We start from the raw sequence: 11,383 nt of genomic DNA, 5'->3' as shown, positions 1-11,383 counted from the left end.
ACAATAAAATAAAATAAAATAAAAGCATAAAATGCGTCATGCGGCTTTGGGATACTTCAACCTGGGACTTATTTTTAGATCATTTTGGGTCCAGACAAATGAACAATTGACAAGGACAATTAACAATCGAAACCAGTCCAGTATTGTGTTAGAGCGCTATAACCAGCAACAGCAAAATGGCTATACAATGTAATCCCATGGGGCAAGCATGTGCGTCAAAGTAAACTGCTTGTTTTTCGCCACTGACAGGCTCACAATGTTATTATAAGTGTCTGTCCCTATACTTGAAAAAGATCCCTAGAGATAGGTGTCTATTCACCTCAATAACTAGATAAATAGTACAAAATTACTGTTTTTACAGTGTCTGTAATTGAAGTTTCAGTTTCTGTAGAAAATGACTGTAGAAACAAACAGTCTAGAAAGTCGTTTTCTACAGTAGCTTTTCAGTTACTAAAGGGAAAACAGACAGAGGTCCATATCTGTAAGGATCCTTTCCATGTAGCCAGACACTATTATAATCACATTATGAGCCTGTGAGTGGTGGCAAATAGTGGAGTACTTTGATGCTTTTCCCATGGGATTACATTGTATAGCCCTTTTGCGGTTGCCAGTTATACCGTTCAAATACAATACTGGATATGTTTCAATCGTTTTTTGTCGCTTGTAAAAATTCGGACCCAAATAGATGGGGAGAAAACAGCCTAGGGTTAAAAAAAAAAAATCCAGAAGTTTCCCTTTAATGTCTACTTCACTTCACTGCTCCATCAGGGTTTGAAGTACTCCTTCCAGACACACGATCGATTGTGCTTCGTCATGGAGTATGCCAATGGTGGAGAGGTAAGTGTGTGTGCGTTTGTTTGTGTTTGTTTGTTTGTTTGTGTGTGTGTGTGTGTGTGTGTGTGTGTGTGTGGGTGTGTGTGTGTGTGTGTGTGTGTGTGTGTCTACTCATGTAAAGTCATTGCCTTGATCTTTGGTAGCTTAGGTCATGTGCATAGAATGTGTGTGCGAGGCCTGCAAATCTGTGGACTCTCTAGGAAAAGGGCCAAACACTTCACAAAGTACTGCTCTACATCAGCAGTAATCGGTAGCCTCTTCATCTGGAAGCGCAGGTGTCACCTTTACCCGTAATGTACAATATGGACTGAAACTTTGACTGCAATTTAACACTCCCTCTAAGCCAAATTTGGATTTTGCCATGATATGTACTCATTTATCAAATCCAAATAAAGAAGTAAACTGTGTGTGTGTGTGACTGATTTGACTGGTAGGTGTCCATGTGCTATTTTCAGACTAGTTTTTAGAGCCGCTGTAGGGGAAGTGGTTGTTACCACATAATTTTTTTTATGTATAAACAAAACGGGAGCTTCCAGCGAAGAGCCCTCTAATGTACCACAGCTTCCCTGTAAAACTGTCATTTTTCAAGGCTAAATCCAGGCTGTTGGTTGTGGTCAGGCAAGCAGAATAATAATAGTAATATAACACAGTGTGGATGCCGGCCTGGAGACCAGGCCCACTGTCCCTGTCGTGCGGGTCGTAGATATCATATCATGCAAATGTTAGTATAATAGTATTTAGAGTACGTCAGGGATGAAGATTGTATCAAACAAATGCAGGCTGGCGCCACAAGTTTGTCGATCTGCAAAATAGTCCAGGGTAGAATAACTAGATAACTAGGTGGAGTTGCGTGCCACATTGTGTCAGCAAAATTTCTCAGATGATGTGGAGGTGTTTGGGCATTTAGACTTGCCTTGAGGGGCTACGCTGACATGTGCAGATGAGGTGACCCAAAAGTATCAGGTCTCCTAAAAGCAACAGAAGTGATATATATGCAGTCATATATAACATATACTGTATATACACACACACTTATATTTATATATATATAGAAATGTTATATATCATATATATTGTATAATATAACGAAGGTCAAGAAGTAGATTTAGATATGTGGATAATGGATCTCTCTCCGTGGACATCCAATAATGTTCCCTCTCATTTTCTCTCTTCCCAGCTCTTCTTCCATCTATCCCGGGAGCGCGTGTTCACGGAGGAGCGCTCTCGCTTCTACGGCGCCGAGATCGTGTCCGCGCTGGACTACCTCCACTCGGAGAGGAACGTAGTGTACCGCGACCTCAAGGTGAGAACGTGCTACAACCTCTTACAAAAGAGCATCTCACCTGAACTCACCTGAGCTGAGTTGACCTTAATGTCCTGACCTTAGGTCCTCTCTCTAAAAACTGATGGTGAAGCATCTGCCCAGTCGGTAGGCTATTGTATTAGATCAAGGTGTGAAGACTCAGCTTTAAGAATCTCATATGTACTTTGTACTTTGTACTTTGTACTCATATAGTGTTAAGACTTTATGTTAGAACTCTGTTTCTATCTACAAAAGCTGTTGGACTAAGGTATTTCATGGTCTATGTGATTGGGCTGAAGCATTGCAGCCCTGGTATCCCAGAGCACTCCTCAGACAGGCGACACGATTCACTTCATGACTGTCTTTGTGAACTATATCTTGCTGGGTTTAGCAGCGGACATTTTCGAAGCTCAACTTCAAGACCGCTCAGATACTGGGTAGTCACCTGGGAATATATCACTGCTATATTTGAAGACTCTCACTCCTGTTTCCTGTTTCTCTCCACTCCAGCTGGAGAACCTGATGCTGGACAAAGATGGCCACATAAAGATCACAGACTTCGGGCTCTGCAAGGAGGGCATCACGGACGGGGCCACCATGAAGACCTTCTGCGGCACGCCCGAGTACCTGGCCCCTGAGGTGGGTGACCACAACGACACACAGAGACACAGAGAAGCCTGGGCAATCTCGGTGTCACACAAACACACACAGACAGCGCCACACATGTGCACAGGGGAGCTGATGAAGTAGTTGCGCTAGTTGAATTCTCACGTGGCGCATGAGAACTGAAGCTTAGAACATTTTACTGTAGATTTGTTGTTCTTTTTTGTCTGTTTGGTATTGTGCCTGATATCCTCCCATGCCTGAAGTTCAAGCCCAGTCTTTGAGATTGGTACCAAATGACGCAACAAGCCTGGCTGTCACTCAGACGAGCGCTCTTCTTTTGACTGAAATCTGATATTCTTGGTCTCTGAGGTGCGATATTTCCAGAGGAGAGGTTCAGTTCTGACGTGTGTGCGCCTCTCCTCAGGTGCTGGAGGACAATGACTATGGCCGCGCGGTGGACTGGTGGGGTCTGGGCGTGGTCATGTACGAGATGATGTGTGGCCGGCTGCCCTTCTACAACCAGGACCACGAGCGTCTGTTTGAGCTCATCCTGATGGAGGACATCCGTTTCCCACGTACCCTTGGGCCCGAGGCCAAAGCCCTGCTCTCCGGTCTGCTGCACAAGGACCCAAAACAGCGGTGAGACAGCCGGGGTCATGGGGCACAACCTTTGACCTTCAGCCTATATCATCACACTCATGTCAGGTTTGGCCGTTACAGTTGAGGATGTAGCTATACACCCTGGTAGAGCTAGGGTGCAAACAACATCATGCCATTGGTTTGTTACCAGGGACCACACATGCTGATACACTGCATATCTGTAGAATACTATTTGTCGCTTTGCTTAAATGCATCTGATAATGTAATGATTTTTTACCTTGTCTGCCCTTCAACTAACCTGAGTCTTTAACATCTTAAGATCAATGTGTGTGTGTTGATTACTCATATACTGTGTGTTCATGGTTTCGTTAGTTAATGCTGTGCTATGCTATGTGTGTGTGTGTGTGTGTGTGTGTGTGTGTGTGTGTGTGTGTGTGTGTGTGTCTTACCCTTCAGGTTAGGAGGAGGCCCTGATGATGCTAAGGAGATCATGCAACATGCTTTCTTCTCTGGGATCCAGTGGCAGGATGTGTATGAGAAGAAGGTGTGTAAAGCACCAAACACAAAAAATCAACAAAAAATCACCTCCATTATGGGAGCATTCAGAAGGGGAAAACATCAAATTAAACAGTATTTTCATTTGACAGTTGTTGGATGTTTGTTTAAAAACTGCCTCTTTGTTATTAGACAGTCATTAGATATTTGTGTAATACTTGCCCCTTGTGTTCTTGTTGCCTCCCCCTTAGCTGGATGCACCCTTCAAGCCCCAGGTAACGTCTGAAACAGACACGCGGTATTTCGATGTGGAGTTCACTGGCCAGACCATCACCATCACTCCCCCTGGACAAGGTATGTGCCCCCCCCCCCCCCCCCTCCCACACACATTCACACACACACACAGAGAGAGAGAGAGAGAGAGAGAGAGAGAGAGAGAGAGAGAGAGAGAGAAGGCAGTGATCTGCATGGGACTAAATTGATTGGGACTACATAGTATTTCAGCATTTGCTTTTGGCAGCCAATCTCACCAAGGCTTACAGTCTGCCCTCCTGAATTGTGACGTTAAAAACATAGGAGGCATCATATCCCATCTTCAGATACATCATATCCCATCTTCAGATACAGAGACTGGACACTTAGCTATGTGACGCTCTATCCATTAAAGTTACTCCTGCAATGGCTATTCGCCTCAACCAACACAAACCTCTGCACCTTGCTGTGTGCATGCAATGTGCAACAAAGCCTGCCGTGACAGCCACACGCAGATGTGAGCTGCTTGTTGCATGACCAGGTGCATGGGAAGTCTCTCCGAACCGTGGGAGAAAAGACTCGGGGATCTGTGCACTGTCAGGGCAAGCTGACAGATGCGTTTTGGATTGAAGCGGCATACCTAGCCGAAGCGGCCTGTGCACACACACAGGAGGAATCTAAATCTTGTTCCACCGCTTCCGACGTCGACGAGCGTTTATCTGTGCGTCTCGTGGCAGATGGTGCGTTGTGCATCTAGCCTCGAGGACACGGAGGGCCTCGTGGTGTGAAGATGAAGCTGATATCAGCCACAGAAGTACAGTACAGGCCCACTAGCATGCTAAAGAGATTAGTGTGTACATGTAAGTGATGTAAATGGCTGGACGGTGAAAGACCAATGGCTAGACGTTTTAGAAGATACAACTGTATGAGAGAGAGACTTATCCTCTTGATGGAGTGAGGATAGAAATGCTGTATTACAAATCTGGGAAAAGAGATGTCTGTATAAACTTCACTTCAAGAAATGTTTTGGAAATATGCAACTTGGATTGGATTTGATAATTCTGCAGAATGCATTTTTATGTCCGCACATAAGTACGTCTATGTTGTTCGTATTTTTCAGTTTGAACAACTGAAAAAGAAAAAAAAGATAATTTAAAAATAAATATTGGTATACAAAGAAGACATGCATACATGACGCTCTGGACAGTCCAAAAGACAAGCTGCTACTTCCAGACAGGGCCAAGCACACATCTGTGAGGCCCACTGTCCCATTCAGCGCCCCACATCTGTCTGAGAGAGCCTGGTGCCTGGTGAGCCAAAAAGGCCTGCAGTGGAGACTGGATGGGCTGGAGCCTGTCTTCAGCCTCACACCTGACACTTGTTTCCTGGACTATAGGGCAGTCAGAAGTCAAGGTGGTTATTAGTTTAGACATGAGTAAGATGAGACTGTAGTGAGAACATCAGTACAGAGTCACGACTTGGTGCGAGACAAGGTTGGTTGAAATCTAATATGATAGTGTACACAGACCCGGTTTTATCAACGTGACAAGTGTGCCTGAAATAAAGTGAGTCGATTACTAATTACTAAAGACTAATTAAAAACAATGAAAGAAGCCTTTTGATATCACTGGACTCTGTTAGTAGAGTAGACAGCCTTAGGATTTGTGTGTCAGAAAACTGGACTTTTTTTTGGTAGCTGTGTGACTTGAGAAGCTTCTGGTAAGTCAGACAAAAGTGTGACAGATGTTTGGGGCTTGTGTTGTGGTGTTGCCCAGCTGAGTCATCTCTGTACCTCACCCTCTCCCATTCTGTGTGATTTAGAAACTGTCTAATCTGTCAGAGCGCATCTAGAAATCCCCATCACAAAAAAACAAATAGGCCACTCTCTTTAAAAGCAATCTGGCCTTTGTCAATGGTGTGGCCATTCTAGTGTGAACCACAGCAGTGGCGTAACGTAGTTATGACGGGCCCAGGTGCAAGATATTATGACGGGCCCCCCTAGTGAACGCTAGTTACTATCGTAGCGTTCCCTACTTCCGCCCCCGCGGCTAAACAAAGATGTTTGTTGTAGATATAAATAGTGTTTAATTAATCAACCTTACATATTTCAGAAGTGACGCAATGAACTAAGTCTTGTTTGACTCTCAGTGGGAACATTTCTTACCATAGAAATAGTTAGAAAGTAATAATAATAGAGAGCACTAGTGTTTAGGTTACCTGTTGCATGGTTGCTGACACACCACTGAGGGCAGCGATGCTGATCCCAGCTGAACTGCTGCACTGCTGCTAGTAGGGGCGTCGTCCGTGGAGGACTCCGTGGGCTGGCAACTAGTTGACGGGCTAGTTAAAAAGCCAAAATAATCTAATTTAGGCAGCTTTGCCACCTTCTCCTCCTGTTTTTTTCTCTCTTGCCTTTTTCTACTTCCACTCTTATGCTTAAAAGGCATTGTTACGAGTGAAGTTGTGCTGCGTCAATGAACTAGGTTGTCGTGACCTTCGAATTGGTTTAACTATAGCGTATTTTATCATCACATGATCAAATAGAGACTTGACATTGGACAACAACATACATATTACCCAGCAATCATCATTGCTAATCACAAAAATACCAAAGAAAATAAGAACTTATTAATTTCATTGAATAGTTTTTTGATAGTTTCTATAGTGTATGTAGGATAAGCATATGATTTTATTATAAATTGCTACTATTTTCCCCCAAAAATAATAAAAACCATGACGGAGATAAGTTTGCCTTTTCAAGAGAATATATAGCATTAGACACTGCTAATAGTGTAATAACAGTTCGTCTTTGAACACAAACATATCTGAGAGGCGAAAATTTTACGCAGCACTGTGGGCCCATCAAGAGACGTATGTGTGTCTTTGGGCCTAGCTACGGGCCCCGACACACCACGGGCTCAGGTGCTGCACCTCCTATAGTTACGCCCCTGAACCACAGTAGCTTCGGATGTATTGAGAGGGGTAGAAGATTTGCTATACCCTCCTGCCCATAATACCCTCAGTATACAAGGGAACACATTGCCCCCTAGTGGTGGTTTGTTTGCAAGATCAGCACGTAATTGGCAGTAGACTAGTCAAAAATGACCTAAATAATAACAATGAAATATAACTAAAAAACACTAGCCATACTCAAAAATGGTGGCATCAAATGATGATGATGATGATGATGATAATCATGACGGTGATGATGATTACTGTCCACTCCCCTCTCTTACAGATGACAGCATGGAGTCCTTTGACAGTGACAGGAGGCCTCACTTCCCACAGTTCTCCTACTCGGCCAGTGGAACTACATAGCCCACCTCTCTCTCTCTTTCTTTCTCGCTTTCTCGCTTTCTCTCTGTCACTTTCTTCCCTTCATCCACCTCATTACCTCTCCTGTTAGCCCTCTCCCTCATCTTCAGCTCTCCTATTTCATCCCTCTCTCCTCAGTCCTCCATCATGTCTCTCTTAATCCTCTATTCCTCCTCCCTCCCTCCCTCCCTCCCTCATCCCTCTCTCATTTTCCTCCTTGACTCTCATCACCCTCTCCTGTGTGCACTCTGCTCTCATCATCACCTTTTAACTTTTCCTCCAGCTCCCTCAACTTCTACGGTCCCACCATGCAGCTCCGGTTCTGCTTTTTCCCATAATCCCCTCCTTTGCCACAGTGAGGGGCAACACTACACACTTCAGGAATCGCCCAAGCCCCCCGCCCTCCCCCAGTTGCTATGGCATCACCACATCTGTTACAGAGACGTTTGCTTTCTTTTCTTTTTTTCCTCCGCTTTACTTTTTCGTTTGTCATGGTTTGTTCTGTTTCTGCATTTCCAGTAGCTCTCTGTCTGATTGCTGTGTCATCTGAACTGGCTCTTGATTGGTTCAGACACGACACAGACATCACTAGGTACTGATACTGCAAAAAAGGAATGTCTAGTTGTTTATTTTTTTTAAAGAATGCCTCACTCTGTCTCTTCTTTTTGGGTAGGCAAGGGAGGGTCATTTTGAGGTCTGTTGGAGGCTTCTGTTGCTTTAGATAAGATATTTTATTTTATTATATTTTTTAGTGCTGTCAATCAATAAAAAAATTAACTAATCAATCGCACAATTTGATGTAATTAACCGTGAATTTTTTTTCTTAAGACTAAACCTTGTAATAATTTAATAATGTAAAATCACGGAATTAATGTAGATTCAACACAAAGGAAGTATATTAAAAATAAAATACTATTATTTAATAGCATCTTTTTAACTTTAAACACAGATTCTCTCCTGGGAACTACAGATTTCCAATAAAAACATCAAGGCCATCAAAACTGACTATCAGCTTGAGAGACTTTTGATGAGGGAGCTAGCAGCTAGGTCAGCCAGTCGGTAGGTAGAATGCGGTCTGAAGCTCGTTGGGCTAGTCATGCACCACCTGAAATAATAACAAAACCCAGGCAGCCGTTAATAGTGCTGTTTTTTTCAGTGTGTTAAATATTTCAAATTCAATGTTAATGTTAATGTTAAATATTAATTTTGACAGCACTAATATTTATAAAAGATCTCCTCCAATTAGTGTCAGTTTCCCAGGCATGCATTCAGTGACACTGGGTGTCTGTGGAAGGAGGGACCACAACAGGCAAAAGCCTAAGGGCTCCTGTAGGCCTGATCCATCTATGGATTATTAAGTCCCTCTTCTTGTCCTCAGCGCTCCAACTCATCACATGCGATTCCCGTAGGTGGTGTTTTACTTGGTGGGGGGTTTGCACCCTTCGGGGGTGGGAAGGGGGGTGGGGGTGGGGGGGTAATTAAGACACTTGTCATCAAAATGAACATAATCCACGCACAACTTCTTCAACAGTACGACAGATTTGATAAATCAGTGAGGGCAGCTATTCCCATCATTTTCAAAATATGGTCATGTTTGTAGCTATGCTACCAGATGGGGTTATGGTTATAAGTAATGTTTCTTGTATTGATGGATTGAGCTTTTTTATCTGTGTGGTTGTACTGATGTACTGGTCTGTATGGTGGTGGTGAGCTTTTGATGACTGTGATTGATGTTTGATGAATACAAGTGTCTTAAGCTGTCATGCCTGACTGGGCCAAAGGACCCAGCCTGCACACCGGGAAGATGGATTTGGCAAGCCCTGGAACAAAACGTGAAAAACTGAAGTATATAAATGTGTATGCCACCCCCTAAGGAGTTTGGTTAAAAAGCTAAACTAAAAAACATGTTTGAATAAATTAAAGCTAAAAAAAAGAACAAGAACAATATAAATCGAAGCTCAAATGGGATTTAAGCAGCACAAGTCTCAATGAGAGGGGGTTGCAGTGCTTTTTTCTGGAAGTTTAGCCATATGTCACTGGCTGAGACAGGTGTGGCTGTTAATGATGATTATAATGTTGGTCACGTCTGATCAACACACTGCACTGTGCTGTACGAGGACTCTTTATTCCCCCTACTGAACGCTAAGACAATGTTCAGCTCACACGGGTGCCCCGTCCATGCCTCGTCAGGCACTCAAGCGCACACAGGGGGCGCTGTTCTGTACAGGCACATAGGGCTCATCCAATTACTCACACTTGCACCCTTGCAGCCTCAAGGTGGGTTAGTTATTGTGATGTAGAATGGTGGACAACAAGACATCTCATTTTTTCACCCTTCTAACGTTTTGAAAGATCACACCCCTGTCACGCACCCTTCGGACACTTCACAAAAGTGCCACCTCAAGGAGCGCTCTAAGGGTGCAAGTGTAAGTAATGAAAGTAGACCATAGTAACACTTTGAGCACACTCCTGCATGGCTTACCCCGAGATGAATCTTTTCAGATGCCGTACATTTGTGTTCAAATGCTATAGGAAGAAAAAGAAAAAGAATATCTATTTTTGCCAGAATTTAAAAAAAAAACAGCAACCCTAGACCCCATGTGTCATATCTTAGCTCTTCGCTTCTAGCACCTCACACAAGCTGCCAAAACTTTGTTTATTTTCTATAGTGTAGAGTTTAGGCACCTCCACAACAGGAGTAGAGATTTGATGAATCAGTTAAACACCCATTTTTTGGGAGTATTGAGGAGTAGACAGACAAAAGGCACAGTTAGTAATATAAAGCTGCCTCTTTAACTCACAGTGTGTACGTTTGTTTGGATGGCAAACACTCCCCATGTGCTTGGAAACAAAAAGACGTTCAGGATGTTTTTGTGTGCATACTCCCATTAAGTCCCACGGTTGGAAAATCCTGTCCACTGTTTTTTTTATTTTCTTAAAGGGTAGTACTCTCTATTGCACCTTTAATGTGTGAATCAAATGTAGCTGTTTTCTTTTGGTTAGTTTTGGAGAATCACACTTAACTACGGAAGGTATAAGAGGACGTCAAGCGAAGGCTCTGGCTGGAGGTCCAGCTGGAGGATATGACAGCCTTACGATGTTTGAAACCATGGTAACAGCACTTGTCCACCTTCTTGTGGAACAGATGCACAGTTGGTTTTAGATTTTGGTTTTTGTAACCTTGAAAAATGATTTGTGAATTTAAATGAATGTAAAACGGCCCTTTGATAATCCATTTTACTGCTCCTTTCGTTTCTATTGTTTTTTTTTAAAATGTTTTGTATATTTAATTCCTTTTTATTTTGAGCGTTTCTTTGCTGTTTTTGTTTTTTTCCCCCAGAATTTTCAACCTCAGTGTTTGGGTTCGTCACAGGTTTCAAAGCCAGAGGAATACTTTTATTTTTATTTTTAAGTTATTTTGCTCTTTTTTCTGTCTATCCTTGAATGGATGAGTGAGTGAGGTACTCCAGACACCAACTGGGAATAAAGGATGTTTCTCTTCACTGTATTACCATTCATGCATCACAAGTTTTGTCCATTTTGGCCAGGAAATAAAGATTTCTTTTTTAAAAGATGTTGTTGCTGTCAATGATGGTTGCGGTGGAGGTGGTGGAGATTGTGTGTTTGTGTGTGTCAATTAAATTGCTAGCTTTTATTTAGCATATTCCACTTTTTAATTTCCACACTTTTAGACATCCCTTTTACAACAACATGGTTGACTATCCAGATGGTGAACAAAGTGATGATAAGCAGAAGGAGTTGGAAAGGGGAGAACACTTGATCATGATCCACTGATAACACATGTCACAAAAAGGTCCAAACCTAAGCTTTTATGATGTCAGCATATTTAATGGACCCTGCACAGAGGAGATTGGCTTGAAGTCTGTCCGTGTGTTAATGTTGTCTTACCACTCCACCTATCTCTGACTCATCCTCTATGCTGTACCTGACGGCCAGGTGTGCAACCAAACTACACTA

The 11,383-nt window shown here is 42.9% G+C and overlaps 1 protein-coding gene across 2 annotated transcripts in view; it reads left to right on the top strand.

Moving 5' to 3' along the window:
• Positions 1-10,977, top strand: part of LOC105907254 (RAC-alpha serine/threonine-protein kinase-like) — a 34,077-nt gene extending 23,100 nt beyond the window's left edge. For both annotated transcript variants that reach the window (XM_012835544.2, XM_031582070.1), the window contains exons 8-14: positions 769-837; positions 2,012-2,137; positions 2,648-2,776; positions 3,168-3,382; positions 3,800-3,887; positions 4,090-4,192; positions 7,329-10,977. In XM_012835544.2, coding sequence (XP_012690998.1) covers positions 769-837; positions 2,012-2,137; positions 2,648-2,776; positions 3,168-3,382; positions 3,800-3,887; positions 4,090-4,192; positions 7,329-7,408 — 810 coding nt within the window. In that variant the 3' untranslated portion in view covers positions 7,409-10,977. The remainder of the gene's footprint in view (positions 1-768; positions 838-2,011; positions 2,138-2,647; positions 2,777-3,167; positions 3,383-3,799; positions 3,888-4,089; positions 4,193-7,328) is intronic.
• The last annotated feature ends 406 nt before the right edge of the window (positions 10,978-11,383 follow it).

This window comes from Clupea harengus, chromosome 15 (genome assembly GCF_900700415.2).
Source record: "Clupea harengus chromosome 15, Ch_v2.0.2, whole genome shotgun sequence".
Lineage (NCBI taxonomy): Eukaryota > Metazoa > Chordata > Actinopteri > Clupeiformes > Clupeidae > Clupea > Clupea harengus.
The sequence above is the reverse complement of the archived record's forward strand: the minus strand, read 5'-3'. Positions and strand labels throughout refer to the sequence as shown.